Below are 19,353 nucleotides of genomic sequence, written 5' to 3'. Positions count from 1 at the left end.
GGAGCTAAGACTTGAACACAAGACCTCACACTTCTAGGCAAATAGTATATTTACTGAGTTGTATCCCAGCCCAGTGAAATGCAATAATTGTAGCTAATGAGTGATAATTCTTCTCTTTAGGTTACACCTATGTTTGAAGATTGGACTACTATAGATTGGTATAGGTTTTTCTGTTTATGGGAGAAGTTGCCAGCTTCTATGAAAAGGGTGGCAGAACTAGTAGGAGTCGAGGAAGGGTTCTTGGCTCGCAGTGTGAAAGGAAAAGTAGTCGCCAGAACTGAGAGACAACACCGACAAATGGCCATTCATAAACGGTAAATATCAAGGAGCTGGACTTTCCAATATTGAATGCAATGTCTGGCATACAATAAATATCCAGTGTCTTGTAGTCATTTTCACTGTAAAAAAAATAGTATTTACTAATTTTATTCATATTTTGTGTATTACCACAACTTGTAGTTTATCAGCAATTACACAGAAAGATCTTTTAAAGTAGAATATTTAATTATTTCTCTTTCTTTCTTTTTTTTGGTCGGTCATGAACTCTGGGCCTAAGTGCCTCCACTCTTTAGCTCAAGGCAAGTGCTCTACCATTTGAGCCACAGTGCCACTTCCATTTTTCTGGTGGATAAGAGTCTCTTGGACATTCCTGTCCAGGCTAGTTTTGAACCGTGATCCTCAGATCTCAGCCTCCTGAGTAGTTAGGATTACAGGCATGAGCCATGGCACCGGCTATTTCCCTTTCTTATAGAAGACATGAATCAGAACCACCAACTTCCTGAGGTTTCATTTGGGATTATGTTTTGTAGCATTTTTATAAGTAATCTGTTCTCTGCAGGAAGGAGTGAAAAATTCAAATGGGGAAATTATACAGACTTTAGCTTCTTTGAAATAACAGTGAAAAATAATTGTAATATTTCTTATGTTATTTGTAACACAATTGAGTGCATATTTTATAAGGATTTGTATGGTTGGATCACTGGATCATTGTTTCCTTTCAAGTCAAAACAGGTTTTAAAGTATATTCTGTCATCTTATTGAACTATGAGTCTTTTTAAATTTTTGCACTATCACATTCTTTTGAGTCAAGTCTTATTTCTTGAAATTAGCTGTATTGAAACATGGGGGGGGGGAACATTTGTTTGTACTAACATTAGTGTGCTGATGCATATTGTAAACTTGGATCTCTCTTTCTACCAACCCTATGTCCTGGTAGGAACCCTCCCCAAGTGTGTAAGTACTCTATCATTTTTTATTTCAGTTATTTTACAACACGTACTGTACTTTCAGAGTTGATATAAATGATATCTTACCTCACATTTGGTGATTTATTTTTAGGTTTTTCACCAGTCTTGTGCTACTAGATTTAATCAGTGAAGTTTCCTTAAAGGAAATCAATCAGAAATATGGATGCAATCGTGGACAGATTCAGTCTTTACAACAGTCAGCTGCTGTTTATGCAGGTTAGTTAAACAAAGTGTTTCACATTTACTTAAGAATCTGTGTTTTAAGATTTTAAGGTCATTTTTTTTTCTAATTCATTTTATTAGAAGCATCTCTAAAATTTCCATAATATTATATAGTCTCTGTCATCAAGATCTGAAAGTCTGAATCATCTGGACCCAGTATCCTATAGAAAACTGGCAACAAGCCAAGTATTTAAACCTTACTTCCTCTCTCTTCTGGTCTTTTCCCCCTAATTTTTTCTTCTTTAATGCTTTACCTTTTGTTAGAAAATTAACTAGTAAACATTGTTGTGAAGGACATGTGAACGGCTATTCTAGATTCCTATCTGACTGTTCTAAATATTTAGTTTTTCCACTGTCAATGCTGTGCCTTAACATATGAAATCCATATCCCCTAAGTTAGGCAAACAGAAGTTGGGTGTCTGATTTTACTGAAGAATCTTTGCAGACTCTTAGGAAGGAAACCCTGAGCTATTGTATACATGTAGGTTTTGTTTTTTTTAAGGTTTGTGCTTATGAGTATATGCTGAATGAACGACTGGGCAGGCGGCAGAAAGAGAGGGACTCACTGTTCAAGCCACTGGTATCAAAGACCCAAGATTGCATTTAGGGTTTAAGTTCTCATAGAAAAGTGACTTGGTCATTAATGTATTTTTAATAATTTAGACTTTTGCATTGTGTTTTATTGCCCCTATTAATTTTGGACTCTGTTAAACCTTGAAATGCTACAAAAAAGGCAACAAAAAAGTATGCCTAAAACATGGAGGATTAGTCTATAAAAAAATTTTAATTCAACAATATTTGGTGAATGTTCTAGGGATGATTACAGTATTTTCCAATCGTCTGGGTTGGCACAACATGGAACTACTACTTTCCCAGTTTCAGAAGCGCCTTACATTTGGCATCCAGCGGGAGCTGTGTGACCTGGTCCGGGTATCCTTACTCAATGCACAGCGAGCCAGGTTCCTCTATTCTTCTGGCTTTCTTACTGTGGCAGATCTTGCTAGAGCAAATATTGCTGAGGTGGAGGTAGTTCTGAAAAATGCTGTGCCTTTCAAAAGGTAAGAGAGTCTCAAATGACAAACTCTATCAATTTTTAAGTACTACAGAGTGTATTAAAATATTTTCTTTTTAAATACTCTCATGGCATGAGTGTAATCCTCCAAAAGAATTACTTTTCACTTTATATTTTACAAATATTGTAAATACTTTGCCATTCTTACTAGTTGCAGTGAATACCCTGTGAATCTATATTTTTATATTTCTAGAAATTTTTCGATAGGATAGATTTCTAGTCATAGAATTTCAAAAGTGCACGAGTAGCTTTATGACATAGACCATATTACTCTGCAGAAGAGTCCAACCAAGTTTTGTTTTCCTCTTAATACTTCCTCTTACTCCTCTACTCTCTTATTCCTGGATGGTAGATTACCTTAAAATCTCACCAATCAATCCGTTGTTAGGAATTTTTTATTTCCACCAGTCTGATAGATGATAAATTATATCTCAGCATAGTTTTATTTGCATTCCTTTAGTTAAAAGTGATAGGTGAATATCCTTAGATTTTTTTATCTTTGTAAGTGTTATCTTTGTGAGTTATCTTAGCAGATCTTTTTCTTATGCTTCAACTGCTTTTGAGTTGTTTTTCCTCTTGAAATTTTTTTTCAAATTGATTAGGATTTTTATTTTTTGATACATATATTTTGATACACATATTTTGATACATATATGTTTTGATTTATATATATTTGAAACATATACCAAATATTCTCAATTGTTTTTTATTTTTGTTGGTTTTGCTTTATTCTTGTACTGGGTTTTGAATATAGGGCTTCATGCTTGCTAGGCAGGTGCTTTCTCTTTTTCTTTTTCTTTTTTTTAAAATTAATTAATTTATTTTTTATTGTGAAAATACTGTACAGAGGGGTTACAATTATATGGGCAAAATTCTTATCAAGCATTGTAGCCTCCTCATTTGTTTCCCCTTCCCATCCCAACCTCTCCCTAACCCCCCACCTAACCCTCCTCCCCCCCCCCCCCACCAAAGTTGTAAAGTTCGTTTTCGACATAATGACTTGTATGTCTCATTGTTGCAATGGGTCCACCTGTATCCCTATTTAAACGATTTGTTTTTTCCCTTCCCCTCCACAAATTATAACAACATCAAATACAGTGAAAGCAGCGGTTATACTGTGGGGGAGGGACATACAAAGCAACAAAGAAATAATCTTATAAATGTGTTAGAAACAATCACATGAAAGAAAAAAAAATTTGAATGCATATCTTAGGGTTCATTTCCCTAACATCAACTTAACTGACCTTTTCTGCTTGACTCAGACATATACTAGTTATTGCAAATAAAGGAAACCATGGGACCTATGTTTCTTTGGGCTTGGCTTACTTCACTTAATATAATTTTTCCCAAGTTTTTCCATTTCCTAACAAATGGGGCAATGTCATTCTTTCTGATGGAGGCATGGAATTCCATTGTGTATATATAGCACATTTTGATTCAAGCAACCAATCTTGATTTTCATCATGTTTTTGATAGGTAAAGTTTTTATATTTTTTTCTTCGTCCTTTTCTTCCTTTCCCCCCTCTTCTCCCTCCTCCTCTTTCTTGTTTCTTCTTCTCCTTTGTTTGCAGAACTGAGGATCAAAAATAACTCCTTAGATCTATATCTAGTCTATGGTAAACTGTTCTTTTGCCAATTCATGAACCAGTACCATGCTCTTAATTGTAAAAGCCTTTTATAAGCATGTTTCACTATTGGGTAAGGCAAGTTCTCTCTTACAAACTTTCAGTTTTGTTTTTTTTTTTTTTGCAATTCTTATGTATTTGCTTATTTGAAATTTATAGCATGTGATAATTACTATTGGGATGCTTTAAAACTTAAGGAGAACTGACATGTCTATAATGTTGAATCAACTTATCCAAAAGTAGATACTGTTGTGCATTTAATTTTGCTTTTGTGTTTTTCAGGAGGTTTTAAGAGTTTTTCTCTTATCAATTTTGCATAAATTCATTCCCATTTAATCTTTACTGGTTGGTAAGGATCAATTGGGTTATTTTGCAGTGCCCATTACATGATTACATGTGTGTTTGGAGGCTGTTGATTTCTGTGATTTTGTTTTTTCTGTCCTTCTAATTAACTGAATTTTTTTAATTGTTTGAGTTACTTTTATGATTGACTTGCTAGGATTTTTCAGGAATATATTGCCATATCATCTTTAACAAGAGATAATAATTTTGTTCTTCCTTACCGAATTCTCATATGTCTATTTGATTTTTCTTGCCTAGTTTAACCAGTGGAACCTTTAACACAGTGTCAAATAGTAATATAGTGGGGATTTTTACTTTGTTTAGGATCTTAATGGAAATCTTATGCCAGAAGATACTGACTCTGTGTGTGTGTGTGTGTGTGTGTGTGTATTTTATCAATATCTGAAAGTGTCTGTTATAATTTAATCATTTTCTTTTATAGTTTAACAATATCATGAATTTACTAGAATAGTAGACAGCACCCATCTTGGCCACCCAGAACTATTGTCTTTAATGAATAGGGGTTGCTAGATGATGCCACCACATGTATTACCCTGTATCAGGAGATACAGAACCCACATAAAGGAGTAAATACTAACAATTATCTTCATAGGTATTATTGAAAAAAACCTTTTTTAATGCGTGCTATATTGGGGCTTAACGTCAGGGTCTTACATTCTCACTTGGCTTTTTCACTCAAGACTGGTGCTGTCCTACTTGAACTACACCTCTAGGATTTTTGGTGGTTAATTGGACTTTTCTACCCCAGCTGGCTTTGAGCTGATCCTCAGATTTCAGCTTCCTGAGGAACTGGGGTTTTAGGTGTGATCCACCAGCACTTGGATTCTGATTTGTTTTTTTCAAGTTTTAACAAGGGTTTATTTCAGTATAAAAGAATAAAGTAGGGAGAAATAGAAAAAAAGCATTCTACACCACTTGCCAGCAAACACACAGTTGGATATAGTACTTGGAAGTGTGGTTTAGTGTCTTCAGATTCTGATCAGTCATTCACCTCTACTATAGAAATCATGGCATTTGGAAGGCCTAGTTTGGAGGCTCATAGTCTCGCCTGTCAGCAACTAGGATGCAGTTTGTGGATGTGGGTTTTAGTTCTTTGACAGCAATTCACCTCCCTTCAGTTTTTGTGGCTCACTTTTTTAGTCGTGCTTGACTGTTTCTGGCTCAAGGTTTCTCATGATGTTACAAACAGTGTTGATCAGGGTTCTGGTCATCCAAGAACTTGACTAGCCCAGGGGCATCTGGAAGGAGGTTGTAGAAATCATGTGGTATTCTGAGCCTGAGTTTGTTTGTTTAGCCCCACTGGACAACAAACATATGCCAGAATATACTTCTTAGGGATGGGATTTGGAAAGTCTGGTTTAGGGGTTCTCAGATCCACCTGACAACCAATGCATATAGCCAAGAGGCAGATTCTGGAGTCCTAGTACTAAGCCAACCACCATTCCCAGGCAGTGTCACTGGCAACTTCTGGAGGGCCAGCACTCTGACTACTTCACCCTTTACTTCTGAAGTTCCTCTCCCTTGTCAGTTCCTTGTCAGATCCTTTTTCCCTCCACCAACACCTTTAGAGGCTCTCTTCTATTCAGGTACTTGATAAAGTATCCTCAAACTCCCTGAGCTGTGATTATGTCCTACTTTCAATCCTCCAGACTAACTCATCTCCAGTAATAAATACTCTCTCAAGATGGTCCCTTGCTATGATCCTGAGATGAGGGAGGTGGGTAAAACAATATCTTTCTTTAGCAAAGCTAGATTTCTACTATATTGGAACTAGAAAGCTACTATCTTACCAAATCTATATTAGGTTTGAAGCTTGCAGGAGCTGTGGAATTATTTTGCATCTATAATTGCCAGTCTGTTGCCAGGACCATCTGATTTTCCTTTGGTTGTGTCTTTGCCCCTCATCCCCAAAGAGTAGGGGCTGGAGCTTTAGGACTGCTTTCAGTTTTACTTTTACCAGTTGACATAAAATACATTTGTTTATGTAAACATTTATTTATTTTCCTATTTCCCCAGGTAGAACATAAACTTCATGAGAGCATACACACACATACACACACACACACACACACACACACACACGCACGCACGCACGCACGCACGCACACACGCTCCCCATGTATGTGAACATGTGTATATATACATACATATATATGTATACAGTGCATGCATATATGTACATACATACAGTGTTAGTTCTTCAGTTCCTGGAGTAGCTGAGATTGAATGATTAATGAATATGTGTTATACGAATGAATGAGTCAGTGCATTAATTTCCCTCTTATCCTGTCTCCTTGTATAGTGCCCGAAAGGCAGTGGATGAGGAAGAGGAAGCAGCTGAAGAACGTCGGAATATGCGTACGATTTGGGTGACTGGTAGAAAAGGTTTAACTGCAAACGAAGCGGCAGTCCTGATAGTAGAGGAAGCCAAAATGATTCTGCAGCAGGACTTAGTTGAACTGGGAGTACAATGGGATCCATATTCTCCTTTGAGTACTGGTACACATTCATTGATCAACAGTGATTCAGAAATAAAGACTCACATGTTTGTTCCTCAAACTATGAGTTCTCATCAAAGAGCAACGTCTAAGAAGAAAAGTAATACAAGATTTAGTGATTCTCATGTTATATATTCATCAAATACAGTGCAAGATTTAGATAAAAGTAGAGAACATACCTTTCATTATACATTCCAGGAAGGGAAACGGAAGCATCAGAGAAATTCCATTTTCAGAGCAAGAAAACAGGCTTCTTTGGGCATAAAAAGAGAGAAGCCCACAGCCTCTCTGAATGAAGGGAAAGCATGCACTAGGAAAGTTGTTCAGACTTTCTCCTTGGGAAAAAATAAAAAAGCAGCTTTGAATTTTAGTTCAGAAGAGCTGAACACACGTTTTCAATCTCGGAAACTTAGGAAGCATCGAAAAGAATCCAAGGACAGTAGCCCTGTGAAAGATGCTGGGATATGTAGAATTGATTTGCAAGGACAGAATGTATCTAGGCCTCTTCTTTGTGAGGATCCGCTTACTTTAGATCAGAAGAATATGGAATTTAGAAGTTCAGAACCTTTTGCCAAGAATGCATCTTTTTGTACTGAGGAAAAACATAGCAAAGCATTTCTGTTACAAGAAAAGCAGAGTTGTTTAAGGGAAAGAACAAAAATGAATGATATTCTTGTGGAACATTTTGACACAAGACCACAAAGTAAAAATGTGACTTGTCAAGCCTCTGGTGTAGCCAGTAATAGTGGAAGAGGATTAGCTGTAGGTGAGACAGAAAAAATAAATGATGTACTGATACAGGATGATTTGAAAAAACAGAATATTTTTGTAAAAAGCCATGACACACCTCCAGTTGGCCAGTGTCTGGGAAAACAGTGTGATAAACAGACAAACACTTGTATCAAGCAGAAAATTGTAATAGAGACACAAATGCTCTGTCAAGTACCGAATAGTAATATCCAAAAAGAATCAAATGCTGCTACTATGAAATGTGAAAGTATAAAACCTAATAATGAGGAAAGTGAACAAAACCATTTTCAGGCATTAGGAGATAAGATAAGGAAAACTGAGGTACCCAGTAGAATACTTCAGTCAGCTGAACCGTTTGGTAAAACAGAAGATCAGCATGAGAATTTTCTAAATTCTACTAAAATGCAAGAAAAAACAGATACTTATTCAACAAACAAAACTAAAAATAATCCTGCTTCTGACTTAAGTTTAGTTCTCTGTGATGTTGAAGATAGTTTCTACCTGGATACTCAGTCAGAGAAAATAATGCAACAGATGGTAATTGAAAATGCCAAACAAGGAATAAAGGACACCAGCTTGGCAGTGGGGATTGTTCAGAGGAGCTTAGACAGACAGAACTCTTTTCAGAATGAGTGTCATGTTACTTCTTCCAGTGATCAGCATATTCCAAGAAGGACTAACATGGACCATTTGGATCTTAAGATTATTGGTACTGAATATGGGAATGACAGACAGATTCTAAAAAGCTTTACTTTACGTTCTCCGGTTCTTTTAGAAGAAAATGGCCTTTGTTTTAAAGGGAATGAATATTCTGTTACTGACTCCCAGCTAAACAGTTTTCTTCAAGGTTATCAAACACAAGAAACAGTGAAACCAGTCAAACTTACGGCTCCTCAAAAGAGATCCCCCACTGGTGGAGAGACAGAATGTCTGCCAGGCCCAGAAACAAGTTTGAATATGAGTGATAGTTTATTATTTGACAGTTTCAGTGAAGACTTACTAGCAGAAGAACCACCAGCTGATATACAAGCCAAAGGACCCCACCCTTCTGAAATAATATCAAACCATTTCAGTGACTCTCAGCATCTACAAGAAGACCCAGTTCAAAAAACAAATATGAGTGAGCCCCTAATTGCTCAACAGCAGTTGACTTCTTTGAATGATGAGTCTATTATATTTTCAGAAATGGATTCTGTTCAGATAGTTGAAGCTTTAGACAATGTAGCAAAATCAGTCCAAGAGAATTCTAATACCTCAATATCTCTTAGAGCATTAGAACTAAGTGACTCAGCAATTTTAGGTATTAGCCTCCCCCAAGGTGAAGTAATTAGAAGAAATCAAGATGAAACAGCTCAAACGTCCAGATTAACAGAGGCAAGGCAAAATAATTCATTCATATGGTCAGGTGCATCATTTGATTTAAGTCCAGGACTGCAGAGGATTTTAGATAAAGTATATAGTCCTGTAGAAAATGAAAAGCCAAAATTAACAACTGTAAACTTACTTTGTTTGAAAGAGAAAAACACAGAGTTAAATGAGAGACAAGAAGTGATTTCAAATTTGGAGACATACCAAGTACAGGGAATTTCATTTTTCCCTAATAATGAGGTAAAAAGAAAGGTGGACAAGTCACTAGAGAACTCTGCCAGTCACAGTGAAACCTCATCCCCCTTGGCTTGTAAAGAAAGCTCTCTAGGTGATGATAATGGTCTCATTCCTCCTACACCCAGTCCAGCATCTGCTTCTAAGGTGACATTTCCAGAGATTCTTGGAACATCTGTAAAACTTCAGAACACTAGTAGTGTTTTACAGCCTGGCGAAAGTTTTATATTTGGCTCACCTTCAGATATTAAAAACCACGATTTAAGTCTAGAGAGTATAAACAGTTTACAAGATGACAGTCCTTTGAGAGACAAAAGTTTTTCACTGCAGTTGTCACTGGATGAATTGCAGTTAACTCCAGCCTCATGCAATTCAGAAACTTTGGCCATAATTGATGTAGCAAGTAATCAAACTCTCTTTCAAACCTTCATTAAAGAGTGGCAGTGTAAGAAACGATTTTCCATTTCACTTGCTTGTGAAAAGATCAAAAGCTTGACATCTTCAAAAACGGCTACTATTGGTAGTAGGTTTAGGCAAGGTAAGATTCTCCTTTAAATTGTTTATATTTTTATATTTATCTTTAGTTTATGGACTGAGATACATTTAGATTTTTCAGCATTGAATATTAGATGTAATCTCAACATTTAATAAGTATATCTTTTAATGAATATCTTCCATCTGATTTATATAGAGAGCAGCTTTATTTATTTGGTCCAGCTGGTTGCTAATAGTTAATTTCCATTCTAGGAGGTGTATGAAAAATATATTAGTAGATATAAATTTTGAAAAAAAATTAGATACTATATATTTTGGATATGAGCAGATATTCTTTGATGATTTCTTATTGTGGCATATTTCTTATTGATCATTAGTGATCATTGTTTCCTATTATAATGCCTTTGTTTACTTATACAATCATAAAAGTACATAGCACACATGCGCTCTAGTTTTCACGTTGTTTATTATCTACATTTTTCAAGATTTATCTCAAGTATTAGACTTCACTAATAGTCTATATGAAAGTCTATATTAAAGACTTTTTTTTCCCCAAGCTTCAGGGAGCTATCCACATTTTCATAATTGAACCATTTGGTCAAATAATGCCATGATTATTTCTTTCATTGTATGAACTCTGTTCTGGATCATGAGAAATAGCTGTAGTCAGCTTGGCAACCTATTGATTAGATTTCTTAAATCTCATTATGGATTTGTTAATAAAATTTGAGCATTTGATCTTCATTTCATGGAACATATATTTAATTATTACTTTTATGTACAGTATACCATTGGTGTCCACAGGTATATAATTCCAAGGAAGCCCCTGTTGAAGAAAAATAAATGCTCAGGCTGCATAGAGTTTAGTACTGTACTATATGTGCTTCATTTATTTTTCCTGTAATGCAACCCAGCTTCGGTTAAAGATATACTGTCAACAATTTAGCCGTTTTTTTTTTTTGCCAGTCGTGGGGCCTGAACTCTGGGCCTGGGCGCTGTCCCTCAGCTCTTCAGCTCAAGGCTAGCACTCTACCACTTGAGCCACAGTGCCACTTCTGGCTTTTTTTGCTTATGTGGTACTGAGGAATCAAACCCAGGGCCTCATGCATGCAAGGCAAGCACTACCACTGAGCTACCTTCCCAGCCCAACAATTTCACCTTTATCACTTAAATTAAGCACATTAATTTTTACCTTACTTTGTTTTGGGGGAAGCATATTTTTATATAATTAAGGGCAGGGAAACACTTAGTAGATCATACACTGACACAGTGATAATGGGACTAAGCTTTTCTGTGTCCATTGGTTTAACCATTATCTTATATCTTTTATTTTCTATTTCACTTTTACTCCTGTTAGTCAGTTTACCTCATGAAATCCCTACTATAGATGATGGATTTCTTGTTCAAGGCTCGGATGACATCTTTGTGGTTGGACTGGCAGTGTGCTGGGGTGGAAGGGATGCTTACTATTTTTCATTGCAAAGGGAACAAACACATTCTGGTAAGTAATCAGCATTTGACTAAGTCAGTGTATAATTAATGAAACATAATAGAAAGCGATCTTGCTTGTCAAGAGTAATTTACTAAGCATTATTTTAGAATTAAAAAGTTATGTGTTAATTAGAGAATAGCTAATATATATATACACACACACACACATATGTTAACTAGAATGAATATTTCTTTTGCTAGCCAAGTTTTTTTCTACCTATACCCTCAGAATGAATGATGAATGTTTTGAAAACATCTCCCTTAGTCTTTATTGCCTGCTGCATAAGATTGTTGTTAATGATGGGCCATGAAATTTCTTCTCATTCTTTCTCTGGAACTCATCTGTTTAGCTACAGAACCATAGTTTCTGCCTTACACAGTTTCTGGAGGAACCTTTAGAGTTGAAATGATATAAGTTGGAAATGAATTGTAGTTATTGGACACACTCAGCTCTTGGTTGGTTTTGGACAGGAGAAAATAGTGTCTGTTCCTCAGCCAGAATGAAATACTTTCATTGTTTTTTGTAGGGAAATATTTTGGGTTTAGTAGTTTCTTGAACTACTTTTATTTTGGATATAGCATTATATGGCTATCTTCTTTAAACTTCATTTAAAAATCTCTTAGACCTAAATTCTTCTGAAAATTGTAATTTTATTGATATTTAGTCTTGATATGTAGAATTTTCTTCCACATAAAATAAAGCATTTAAAATCTTCTAGCCCATCCATAATTTTTAGATTATACATTACTTCATCTACATAGTTGATAAGACTTGGATAAAGGCATGCTGAATTAGCAGTCATTTAGAACTGAGGCTTTGGTTTCTTGAGTATTTTTGAGCCTTTTCAATAAAGATTACTGCTTTAAATGAATGTATGTAATTTTTTCATTTTTTCTTTTCTCCAAGAAATTAGTGCTAGTTTGGCCCCACCTTCTCTCGATCCAAGCTTGACTGTGAGAGACAGGATGCGGCATCTTCAATCCTGTTTGCAAAAGCAAAGTAATAAAGAGCGTTCTATAATCATCTATGACTTCATCAAGAGCTATAAAATTCTTCTTCTGTCTTGTGGCATCTCCCTGGAACAAAGTTATGAAGATCCTAAGGTTCTATGCCATATTTAATTTTTATATAATTTATATATTTTTATATAATTCTTAGATGATTTGGTTTTTATTTAGTTTTAGTAATGCAACTTGAAATCTTTCAGAAAAAGTCACTTTTCTGTCCAGTAATCTCATCAACTAAGAATAACATCTTCATGTACTAAACACTTCTATGTAAATGAAAATAGATGTTGCAAATTCTAGGCCCTTAAAGTTTTACTATAGAGATTAAAAAAATTTTTTTTTTACTTTTTTTGTTACTGTGGTTTTAACTGACGGCCTAGCAATCAGGGTATTGTGCTCACTAAGCAGGATGCATTTTACCACTTGAGCCAAGTGGTAAGAAATTTAAAAGTAAGAAAAATTTTAAATTTGATCTTAAGTTTCAAGTTGTTTATCCCATAGTAAATTGAAAATGAAATTAAAATTTTGTTAGGATTTTTCACATGATTATGAGGATGATTGCAAAAAATAGGAAAGTTTATGAATTAAGATGTCTAAGCAAACCACATAACTAGTCCTTGAGAACTATTCTATGCAATTAAAAAATGTGCATTCTGGGGGCTAGGAAGGAAGCTCAGTGGTAGAGCGCTTGCCTTGCATACATGAGGCCCTGGGTTCGATTCTTCAACACCACATAAGCAAAAAGAAAAAGCCAGACATTACGCTGTGGCTCAAGTGGGGTAGAGCGCTAGCCTTGAGCTGAAGAGCTGAAGAGCACCCAGGCCCAGAGTTCAGGCCTCACGAATGGACCCCCCCCAAAAAAGGTGCATTCTTCATAATAATGACTTTGAGTTATCAAGGAAGGAATGTTATTTTATTGTCATATGCATTTTTTAGCATAAAACATTTTCAGAAGACATGCCTTTTTTTTCTGCTGATACTGGAGTCTGAACTTAGGGACTTGCTTGCGTACTTCGCTTGTTCTGGTGCTCAACCACTTGAGCCATGCCTTTGGCAGGAAAAGACATTTATTTATAATCTTCAAAGATACGTTTCTCCCCCTCCCCCACCCCTGTCTCAACTTTCATGTTGAGACATGAAAGTTATTAGAGTTTAGAAATTTTAGTATTGATATAGTTTTTACTAATATATGGTCAATAATAATAGGATGCTTTAGTTTCTTAATTTCTTTTGATAAGAAATATGTGGATCTCAGAGTCTTGTGCATGCTAAGCAAGTACTTTCCTACTGAGCTACATCACCAGCCAAGTTTCATAATTCCTTTTGGTTTTCATTTTTGCGGGGGCAAGGATTTTAAACTATCCTGTCAATATCAATATAGAATATCAATTTTGATATTCTATAGTCCCAAACAATAGGAGTATTATGAACCTCTCTCATTCTAGATGTGTATAGTACCTTCTTAAACTACTAGAAATAGTCTCTGCTTTTATGAATCAAAACACTTTTTATTTATTTATTTATTGTGATATGCATTCCTTTTTTTAAATTGTTTTTGGTTTTAGACAGTCTTATTATGTAGCCCAGGCTGGTTTCAAATTCACAATATCCCCCTGTCTTGTGGTTACACGTAAACTTGATCATGCCTGACAATAATCACATTTTTGAGTAAGAAGATACATAAAATAAAGTATCATTTTAATATTAAATAGTATATAACTTTTCCTCAGACTCTCATTGAATACTTCTGGTTCAACTTCATTTGTACCCTCAAAAAGCAAATGAATCATATACAGTAAACACTGGGTATTTTGTTGGCATCTGGTTCCAAGACCATCACTGAGGAAAAACCACAAATGCTTAGTATGCTTAAAGTTTTATACTCTAAACCTGTATCATATGGATGCCATAATATGTGGTTCTGAGATTCCATAATGTTAAACTACACAGTAAGCTACATTAGAAAAATTATTGTTTTACATATTAATACTGCTCACAAGAAACTGGATTTTATTTCATGCTCTTTATCTTGAATACAACAGATGCTTGATTCATTCCCCCCCCCCCCCCAATGTTGTACAACTTCTGTTACAGTCATGTTGGATTTAGACATATCTAAAAATTTCACTTTGTCACTTAAGTACCTTACAGGTCCTTTTGGCTTGCTAGGATTACTGTAACTTTTACCTTGCTTTTTGAATGTTATTTGCTTTTTTGGAGTCATATTTTCACAAAATTAAAGACAGGGAAACTCTCAGCAGATCACACAATAATTTGACAGTAATATGGACTGACTGAAAGCTGTAATGTGTATGGAGGAATTTTAAACTTGTTTTTCAAGGTTGGTTAAAAATGTGCCTAATATGCACATAAGGCAGGTTTACTGTGTTAACTTTCCAATGTATTAATAGAGTTTTGATTTTCTTATGCTAAATCTAATCTATGAGCTGCTAGATCAACTATTAGAAAGTATAGGTTTTTCAGTCTTGTGGGAAGCCAAACACAGTTAGGTGATTCTGATGGCCAACTCCTATCCTGAAGGGTTTCTGAAAAAGAAATGACAAAACATTTGTGCTTTACATTTTATTCGAAGAACTAAGTAAACCTAAAGCTATCAAGGCTATAATAACTTAGCCCAAATTAATTTAAGACCAGTGAATAAATGTTAAATAAAGATGAATGAGATTTTTCCACTTTTAACAAGTGTACAGAAATGTCTTTATTAAAATAAAATATTCTGGTTGCTCTCCCATTCAGGTGGCATCCTGGTTACTTGACCCAGATTCTAAAGAGCCAACTCTTCATAGTGTGGTTACCAACTTTATTCCCCACGATCTCCCACTCCTAGAAGGAATGGAGGCAGGCCAAGGAATTCAAAGCCTGGGGCTGAATGTCAGCACTGAGCATTCTGGACGGTACAGAGCATCTGTAGAATCTATCCTCATCTTTAACTCCATGAATCAACTCAACTCTTTGTTGCAGAAAGAAAACCTTCATGGTAAAACCAGGTTCCTGTCATCTTTATGTTATAGACTGGAAATAAACATGTATTACATACAAACATACATATATACATAGAGTTTGAGGCCATTCACATGTGGACAAATTATACATTTTATGTAAACCTTAACCCCTGGATTACCTCAGGGCCAACAAACTTTTTTCTATAAAGCATTTGGCTTATAGGCCAGATAAATCCCTAGCACAAATACTCAACTGCTATTGTGTCATGAGAGCTGCTATAGTCCATCTCAAAACAATAGTTGTGGCTGTCTTCCAATAATAATCTTTTTTATTGTGAAAATACCATACAGAGGGGTTATAAGCCAATAATTATTTTAATGAAAACATGGATCCAGTGATAGTTTGGCTATAGTTTGCTAACCTCTAGCTTAACTGGAATAATGACATTTTATTCAGTGGTTGTCAATTATATTTGATCTTTATCAAATGATTTTCATTAATGCTTACAAGATATATTTCATAGGTTAAAAAACATGAACTAAGTTCTTTTCAGAGCTTTTAACAGTTTCTTCAGCAAAGAAGATTTATGTATTTTCTTTTATCTCGATATCAATTTGTTGTGAAGTCCAAAATACTTTGATTTTTAAAAGTATAATTAATGTTATGGGAAAGATGGTGAAGGGAACAAAGTTGACAGGATTGTGTCTGATAAATAGATACGAAAAACAGCAGACCAAATAGTTGTTTACACAGAGCATTGTTTGGATTGGAGCTATTTCACTTACTAACAGGCCTATGGCAAACTATTGACATTCTCTACATCTGGTTCTTCTAAGCTGTTTTAAAGATTAAATGAGAACTACAACCTGCTTATTGCTGTATTAGTTTATTATTAGGATTATTTTTACCTTTACCACAGGCTCTCTGTTCTTTCCAGTATCATGGGGTAGTATAGCAGAGTAAAGACCAGACTGACTTGTTCATAGAAGGCATTCTTTCTCAAGTGATGTTGATTAGCAGCTCCTGTTCAGTAACTATAGTATTTCACTCTCAATCTCTCTGAGCCTGTATAGGCAGATCAAGGAGTGAGAATTGGCCCCAGGCTTCAGAACTGCTTTCACATATATGTTACACAATGCTGGATCATCGCCCACGTCCTGTCCTCTGAGTCTGTGTAGTCTGCCTATAAGGTTCAGGTCTTGGGAAGTCTGTGTAGTTCCCAGACACTGACTTCTAAAGAGGCTGATAGGAGTTGGTCTATAATTTTTTAGAGATGTTCTGGTAATCACAGATTTCTAGAATGATGAGATGGGTGTAATGGTACTCTTAAGTACTTGGGAGGCACAGGTAGGAGAATCATTAGTTTGAGGCCAGCCTGAGCTACATAGTAAACCCCTCTCTCAAAAACCCAAATCCTGGCTGGGCACTGGTGGCTCACGCTTGTAATCTTAGCAACTCAGGAGGTTGAGATCTGAGGATCACGGTTCAAAGCCAGCCCTGCAGGACCGTCCCTGAGACTCTTTATCTTCAGTAAACCACAAGCAAACCAGAAGTAGCACTGTGGCTCAAGTGTTAGAGCACTAGCCTTGAGGTAAAGAGCTGAGGGACAGCGCCCAGGCCCAGAGTTCAAGTCCATGACTGACCAAAAAAAAAAAAAGAAATCTAAATCCTGGAGGTTTAGTTCAGTGGTAGAACACTTGCCTAACATGTGTGAGGCCCTGGGTTTAATCACCAGCACTGGAAAAAATGAAAGTAATTGTGTGTTCAGTCTGAGAAAGGACTATTCCAGACTTAACATAGTTTTTAAGTATCTTTTTAAAAGAGGATTATAATTTTCTACTCCAGAAACCGTACAAGAAATATCGATTCATTATTTTTTATTTTCACAATTTTAAAGTGCTTTGGAAGTGTCTTCTTTTCTGAAAACTTAAAAAAATGAGCAATTAGGAGGTGTCAAATGCACTTTCGTAGTATTAGGTTTCTTAATCATATAATCTATAGAATATAACTGAGGTGCATTGAGAAAATGTTTTTGGAGAAAATATAGAGTGCTATTAAATGTGTTTGGAAAAAAATATTTTAGGATATGCTTATTTATTTTAATGACTTCCAGATCTTTTTCTCTTTTCATCCTTCTGTTTTCTGGAAGATAGCTGATTTTTGTTTGGGTGGGAATAAATATTAATAAGAGGCCATATCTTAATGTGATTTAAGACAAAATATCCTTATTCTCTTCATGTGATCAAGTAGGTCTTTTCTAGATCGTTTTTAACAAATATGAGATAAAAATCTTGAGTCTTGGAAGTATACTTCTCTCTTCTAGTCCACACTATTCACAAGATTGCTAGCTCTTCTACACTGTGTAAGTTCTAGTGCTTAAAGGACCTGTTCTTTGCTGCCTTTTATTGTTGGTTCAGAACCTACTCAGTAAAACTGGATCTTGAAGGACAGCTTGGATAGCATCTCTGGATTGACCTGGACCAATTCTGTGTTATTGTTTTTTCTTTCAGATGTTTTCTGTAATGTGGAAATGCCCTCTCAATACTGCTTGGCCTTGCTAGAACTAAATGGAATCGGCTTTAGTACTACAGAATGTGAAAGTCAGAAGCACATCTTGCAAGCCAAGCTGGATGCAATTGAGACTCAGGCCTATCAATTAGCTGGCCACAGCTTTTCCTTCACCAGTTCAGATGACATTGCAGAGGTGGTACTATGGGAGTAGGGATATTAGAAAGTGACATTTAGCGTTAAAATAATGTGAATAGAGAAAGAAGGGCAAGGCACAAATATATCTTTCCCTCTGCTCCTTAATTTATTTAATACTAAATATCAGTAAAGCAAAACAATTGGTTAGAATGTATTAGGAACAGTCTTCTAGCTGCAGATTAATAAATTATATTTATATGTGATAGAGAGGTAGTAAGGAAGACTTTTTGAATGTAGGTTCCAGGAGGAGATTTGCCTAGATCAGATATCCATTTATATTTTTTCTTCTGAAAACTACCTATTCAATTTACTTGCCCATTTATTAATAGAATTATTTGATGTTTGGCTGTTTAATTTTTTGAACCCTGTATATATTCTGGATATTAATCTGGTGAATAGCTATAGGTTTGTCTCTTACCGAAGGTAATTGTTTCTTTTGCTAGGCAGAAACTTATTTTTCTTAATATATATTTTTTGTTGTAAAGACTGTACGAGGGGTTATAGTTACATGAGCAAGGTAATGAGTTCATTTCTTTCCTATTGAGCATTGTTACACCATCCTTTATTTTTTTCTTACCATCTCTTTCCTCCCCACCTCCTCAACTCCCCCCGGCCCCTGGCAAAGTTGTAAAGTTTGTTTTCAACATACTGTCTTGTACATCTCATTATTATAAGGGGTCATTCTGAATCCTTATTTCAGCATTTTGTTATTTCCCTTCCTCCAAATTAGAAAAATGTATATACAAGATGCAGGGCACCAGAATCAAATACCGTGACAATAAAGGTTGTGCAATGGCAGGGCAGGAACTTTTTAATTTGATCTCGTCCTATCTGTTAATTCTTATTCTTATTTTCGGGCAATTAATTAGACTCCTGTTCAGCAAATTACCTGTGCCTATAACTTTCAGTATTTTCCTGTGATAGATATGCTCTTACTCTGAGTTCTTTGATCCATTTGGAGTTGATTTTTGTGCAGGGTGAGAGATAGGTGTCCCTATCTATGCTACCAATTTTCTCAGTATCATTTGTTGAACAGATTCTTTTTTTCTTCAGCTATAGCTGTGAGATTTTATTCCTGAGTCTTCTATCTTTTTTCATTGGTCTTTGGATCTATTTTGTTATTATGGCTCTATAGTATAATTTGATGTTCATTATATAACTAACATTGTTGTTTTTACTCAAGATTGCTTTTTTTTTTTTTTTCCTTTTTCTGATACTGGGGTTTGAACTCAGGTATTCATCTTTGCTCGACTGGCACTTGAGCCATGCCTCCAGCACTGCCAATACAGTGTGGCCATAATGATACTTTT

General features: G+C 35.5%; 1 protein-coding gene across 2 annotated transcripts in view; it reads left to right on the top strand.

Moving 5' to 3' along the window:
• Positions 1 to 19,353, top strand: part of Polq (DNA polymerase theta) — a 63,793-nt gene that overhangs the window by 18,634 nt on the left and 25,806 nt on the right. For both annotated transcript variants that reach the window (XM_042669662.1, XM_042669663.1), the window contains exons 13-20: positions 121 to 314; positions 1,339 to 1,463; positions 2,284 to 2,527; positions 6,832 to 9,917; positions 11,232 to 11,375; positions 12,273 to 12,469; positions 15,131 to 15,371; positions 17,848 to 18,041. In XM_042669662.1, the coding sequence (XP_042525596.1) occupies positions 121 to 314; positions 1,339 to 1,463; positions 2,284 to 2,527; positions 6,832 to 9,917; positions 11,232 to 11,375; positions 12,273 to 12,469; positions 15,131 to 15,371; positions 17,848 to 18,041 (4,425 nt within the window). The remainder of the gene's footprint in view (positions 1 to 120; positions 315 to 1,338; positions 1,464 to 2,283; positions 2,528 to 6,831; positions 9,918 to 11,231; positions 11,376 to 12,272; positions 12,470 to 15,130; positions 15,372 to 17,847; positions 18,042 to 19,353) is intronic.

This window comes from Dipodomys spectabilis, unplaced genomic scaffold (genome assembly GCF_019054845.1).
Source record: "Dipodomys spectabilis isolate Male_0828 unplaced genomic scaffold, ASM1905484v1 ptg000017l, whole genome shotgun sequence".
NCBI lineage: Eukaryota > Metazoa > Chordata > Mammalia > Rodentia > Heteromyidae > Dipodomys > Dipodomys spectabilis.
The sequence above is the reverse complement of the archived record's forward strand: the minus strand, read 5'-3'. Positions and strand labels throughout refer to the sequence as shown.